This window comes from Hipposideros armiger, unplaced genomic scaffold, assembly GCF_001890085.2.
Source record: "Hipposideros armiger isolate ML-2016 unplaced genomic scaffold, ASM189008v1 scaffold_27, whole genome shotgun sequence".
Taxonomy (NCBI): domain Eukaryota; kingdom Metazoa; phylum Chordata; class Mammalia; order Chiroptera; family Hipposideridae; genus Hipposideros; species Hipposideros armiger.
In genome coordinates, this window is record NW_017731377.1 from 4,196,548 (window position 1) to 4,202,056 (window position 5,509).

General features: G+C 34.9%; 1 protein-coding gene across 1 annotated transcript in view; it reads left to right on the forward strand.

The window, feature by feature from the left end:
- Positions 1–5,509, forward strand: part of GLRA3 (glycine receptor alpha 3) — a 157,226-nt gene that overhangs the window by 88,424 nt on the left and 63,293 nt on the right. Inside the window, exon 5 of the mRNA XM_019636133.1 lies at positions 111–193. Coding sequence (XP_019491678.1) covers positions 111–193 — 83 coding nt within the window. The remainder of the gene's footprint in view (positions 1–110; positions 194–5,509) is intronic.

Sequence of the window (5,509 nt, forward strand, 5' to 3'; positions counted from 1 at the left end):
GATGTTAGTCACTACCAAGAGCAACACTGTTTTCCAATTGTACCCTGAACAATATAATATTAATGTGATATCAAATTTCTTTTAAGAATGATTGCTTTGAATTCTTTCAGATTGACATTAACACTTTCCTGTCCAATGGATCTCAAGAACTTTCCAATGGATGTGCAAACATGTATAATGCAACTGGAAAGTTGTAAGTACAAACAACTTACTTTTTATGAAGACTTTTTAAAATATAGTAGATATAAATGGTTTTTAATGCATTCTTTAGATAATTTGTTTTCTAAAATTTTCTGTCTGACTTTACCAAGTAAGCATGGGATCTTTCACCAGGTATTGACAGTAATAATATCTACCGACACATGCACTCTACACTATCATAAAGAAATAAATGGAGGGCCTCAGAATAACAGTTTTTAAGCTTGAAAAGCAGCTTTATGTCTCTATAGAAATCATCAAAGATTAAAGAATAATAATCATTAAAAAAACACTACCTTTTTTTTTTTTTATTAAGTGCCTGCTATAGACCAAGTATTTTGTAAATATTATTTCTCATTCCCACAACCGGGGTATCGTTATCCCCGTGTTTCCGGGTGTGAAATGGTCGTTTTGAGCAATTGAATGTTGTGCTCCAATTCATGAGGTTGTAACAACAAACCATCTGACTCCAAAGTCAATGCTTACTCTGAACCATCACGCCGCCCTTCAGCTAATATTTATCCAGAGTATACTCTGCTGGGTATGTTATTATGCTATCTCAGGAGAAAAGAAACTTCTCACCCTTTGTCAGAGACTTATCCAAGCTTACAGACATTCCTTTAAATACGTTCTTTCAAAGTGGATCCATGTGCATCACTGATTAATATCAACACATAAAAACTCCATGTCCTATTTCTCTGAAGTTTTCTATATAATCAACCCTAAATTAACTGGTTTGCCTGTTTAAGGCCATACACAAAGTAAGTATTATGTAACATTTTTTCTCGTGGTACTATGTTATATCCGAAAAAAATAATAAAAGTTTGTTTTGGTATATTCCTTGAGGAAAACTTGAAGGTGGATCTTCAGACGTAGGCCTCAGAGGCAAGGATTGTAGTGTGGTGGAGTTGTCACTAGATGGCGGCCCTGCCTCATGGGGGAACACAGCCATCCCTCCACGTTGGTTTCTCTTAAAATAAGGAAATGGAAATGTCCATTTCTCTGATAATAACACCTTCCTTGTTAAATTTAAATGAATTAGTTTTATAAGTAGTTCTTAAAAGGTAAGCACACCCATGCATAAAGTACTAAATTAAATGAATAGAAAATAAAATAATCTAGTTTTAGTTGGGGAGCTATTTAGCAATACAAATGGAGAGGGGCAACAAAAAGATTCCCAGCCGTGTGGAATTTTTATCCATACTATGAAGGCATTTTGGGGACAGGCTGATTCTGTATCTTGGTTGCCAAATCAGGCACATGGAAAGGTATTGAGAAAAAAATCATATGCAAAATAGTCTAAGAGAAACTGGTGCCCTAATCACTAAACCAGGGGCTGCTTGGATATTATCTAATAGGCAGTGAGGAGCTGTTCAAGATTTAGGAGGAAGAACATGATTTGGTCAATATTATGCTCTTAAAGATTCTTTCAACTAAATGGACTAAGGTTATTGTGGAAGTTTTCATAATATTCCAACAAAAAAAGAATAAAATTAGGGACAAAGGGGAAATGAAGTTAAAGGTAGGCGCAATAGAGGTTGTACTGTATGGGATGCAAAGATTTTATCTTCATCCTCTTAGACTTTTTTGACTGGGCCTGAAAATGAAACAGACATGAGACAGATTAATGGGAGAAAAGGATACACATTTACTTAATATAAGTTTTATGTAACATGGAATCCCTCACACAGAAATGAAGACGCAAAGGAGTGGCAAAACCTAAATGCTTTTATACTAAGTTGAACAAAGGAAAGCAATTGTGGAAAAGTAAACTATGTGGGGAGGCTCAAGGAAGATAAGAATGATTTTAACAAGGCTTGTTTGTACAGAATTCTCTAGACTTCGATTCCCTTTTGAAGAATGTTTTTTTGTATTTTGTTTTTTTCCTGGTTAAGGAAGCACATCTTTCGCTCGAATGTTTTTATCTCTTGTTTTAAGGAATAAAAAAGGGGAGATTAGAATGCGCTTGTTGCATCTGCTGTTTTCCAAGTGCCTTTAGCTCAAAATAATCCTTATGTTAAAGTGGCATGTTTTGGGGTGGCATATTCTGCCAGCCTTCATTAACTTCCATACAAAGTGCGTGTAAAGGCTCTGAGCACTGATGAATCAGAGCTAAAGAGCTTAGATAAATAGAATCATATTGGAAATATTGACAAAAAAAGAAAACCTAGATAAGATGTAAATGTTGAAGGGAATATTGATAAATCTAATCTTAATGTATTTGAAGTTTGAGAAATTTAGGTATAAAGCCAAAGGGAGGAGTTAGAACTGAGTACACTATTAAAAGCTGTATAGAAAGGGGTTCAAGTGATAAGATGAAATTTCTGAAGGATAGGCTATCCAGAGGGAAACAATGCACAAAGAACAGTCCCTTAAGAAATGTCTACATTAGAAGGAATTCCAAAGGGCTGTAATAGATGTCAAATTAAAATCAATAGCATTCAATCTCAAGAGAAAAGACTGTTGAGAAGATCTAGTTAACAGTATCAAATGCTGTGAAATGTTTTTTAAAAAGGTGATTGAAAAAGGAGCCATTATTATTAATGACAAAGACATATGTCATTAGAATGATGAGGGTCAAATCTGTATTAAAAAGTTTAAAAAGTGCATGATGATAAAGAAGAAGGAAGTAGTACCATTTGCAACAATATGGATGGAACCAGAGAACATTATGTTAAGTGAAGTAAGTCAGTCAGAGAAAGACAAATACCATATGACCTCACTTATATGTGGATTCTAAAAAACTGAATAAATGAGAAATGTAATAAGAAATAGTCTCAGAGACACAGAGGAAAAACTGAGGGTTGCTAGTTGGGAGTGGGTGGGGATGAAGGAGAAGGGGAAGGGATGAGACAATACAAATTGGTAACTACAATATGACCTCAGGAATAGAAAAGACAGTCTGGGGAATATAATCANAAAGATGAAATTAAGAAGCAATTGTTCTTAATAAATTTAGAAATATTAGAAACTAATTAAGATACTGATTTTCATAGCCTAAAATGGAGTCAGAAAACATTTTTTTAATACTTCCATTAATGGTTGAGATCAACACCATGCTCTAGGCTATGCTTGTTCAAAATGGGCAACACCTCAATTTTAATGAGGTCCATTGTTTGTCACAGGCTATAGTCATCTTTTTTAACATTACTGCTTCACCAAGCCAAGACTTCTTGGGAGAAATTTAAAAACGCCGTTTCCTGTTTATGTGTCTTGTCTCAGAAAGAGAACTTAGTGTCCTCTCTTACACAAGAAGATATTCATTTCCAAAACAGTAGAATGTGATTAATTGTCTTTTGATTTCATTTTCTTTTGATGTGGTCAGGAAAAAAAATCACAATTTATATGTAATGTTTTGATGAAGAAATTCAGTATCACACCCACCAAGCTGACACATATTTTTTCATCCATATGCTATTAAAGCAGCAATTGTATCATGCCGTAAACAAAAAGAAAATGTCAATAAATAAATGTTTTTCAGGATATGATTTATGACAAGAGTTCTACAAGCAGTGTTTTTCTTTCCCAAATAATTTCTTTCAAGCACCCCTTTTTTTTTTAAGAATTATGTAATGTCTCTCATTTTATGCCAGAAAAATAACCAGGATATGAATTTGACATCACAAGCATGGTGAGAGCCTGGAAAAGATTCTGAGAATGCTATTTACTTCCGTACAAAAGGTCGTAGAATTAATGCTCCAAGCCAACATTTGAAACTGGCTAGTCAGAGAGCCTTGGATGTCTGGAAAATTAATGTGCCTGTGTTCCAAACGTACTTGTGCATATACCGCGAATAAATCCTTTCACAAGACCGAGAACATTGTGTCCAACTGATTTTTATGATTGCCTTTTTAAGAGAGAACTTTGCAAATCTACAAGCTTATACTTCCAAGCTCATTTAACCTAGCTGAGCCAGGAGAAAATTGCCTCTGAAGCATGAACTCAATGCATTATTCCATAGAATCTGACTTGAATGAATTGTCAAAGGATCCTCCTGGGACTCTTAAAAATTCAGCAACTTCACCTCTGTTCATTTATGTCTCTCAAATTATGTTAATTGGAGCTCACCAAGAGTATTCACTGTAAAACATACATCATTATAACTTTATGTGTATGGTCTGTAAAAAAATGCCATTTTGGACAATGTGGTTACATTTACTAGAACTGATGATTATTTTTTGTTAAAGCTTAAGTCGTTTTTACACGTGATTTAATGCAGTCATCTTTGTGCCCATCCTGTATAATTTTGGGGAGGGAAAGATGGGAAAGTGTGGGGGTGGTAGAATGTACTAGTAATCCTTCATAACTAATATTTATTGAGTGTTTACGGTGTGTCAAGCACTTGTCTAAGCACTTTATATGTATTAACTGATTGTATTGCTCGCACCATCTCTCCAGAGTAGACACTATTATTATATTCAGTTTAAAGGTGTGAAAACTGAAATTTAGTCAGGTGAAGTAATCTGCATACTGTCACAAAGTTTAGGTAAACAAATCTACCTAGGGTGCTACACATTTATATGCTGAATGTCACTGGCAATAATTTTAATAAAAGGGGCTAGCTAGAGACTTCTCAGAAAAGAACTTTGAATAAACTTGGGTTTGTTTTGATCTGGGCCTCTTTTTTCTCAGGTCCAGAAACTATAAATTCTTGGTAATCCCTGAAGATATCTTGCTAATAAACTATTCCAATAAAAAAATACTCAAGAGTGTTGAATGATCTGGAATGACAATATACAAATACTTTCTGAAAGGGGAAAAAATGAGTGGAACACTGGTATACATCATCCAAGTCATCTCACTTTGTGTGCAGCCAAATCAGAAGTTTGGTGAGCTTGGAATGGTGTCACACGTATTCTAGAGGGCTATTTCTTGACTCCGATAAGACCTGGTGACAGGTCTAATCCCACAACAGGAAACTCCACTCTAATGTCTTGACCTCCAGATTCAGGGTTTATCCCTCTGCTAAATATTGATGGATGTTTATTGGCAACTCCTTCAGTGTAGTTAGAAAGGTAGCTGAAAGTTACCACTCAGGATTGCTTCTCTGCACGCTGCATTTCCACATTCAGAATTCCGATTCCCCGGCTGCTCTTGCCTTCTCAAATATGCTGTCCATGTAATTTTGGGGGAGTGCGTCTTTTGGCATTTGGTATTATTTTTATAAAATTCACTTGCAAATTTCTTTTTTGAGGGTCTCTTCTGAAAATACAGACTTCTTTTAGACATCTACAGCCCTCTCTAAAGCAAAAAATAAATATAGATAAATAAATGTAATAGAATGTTTAAATATACAGCTTTTCTCCCCCCC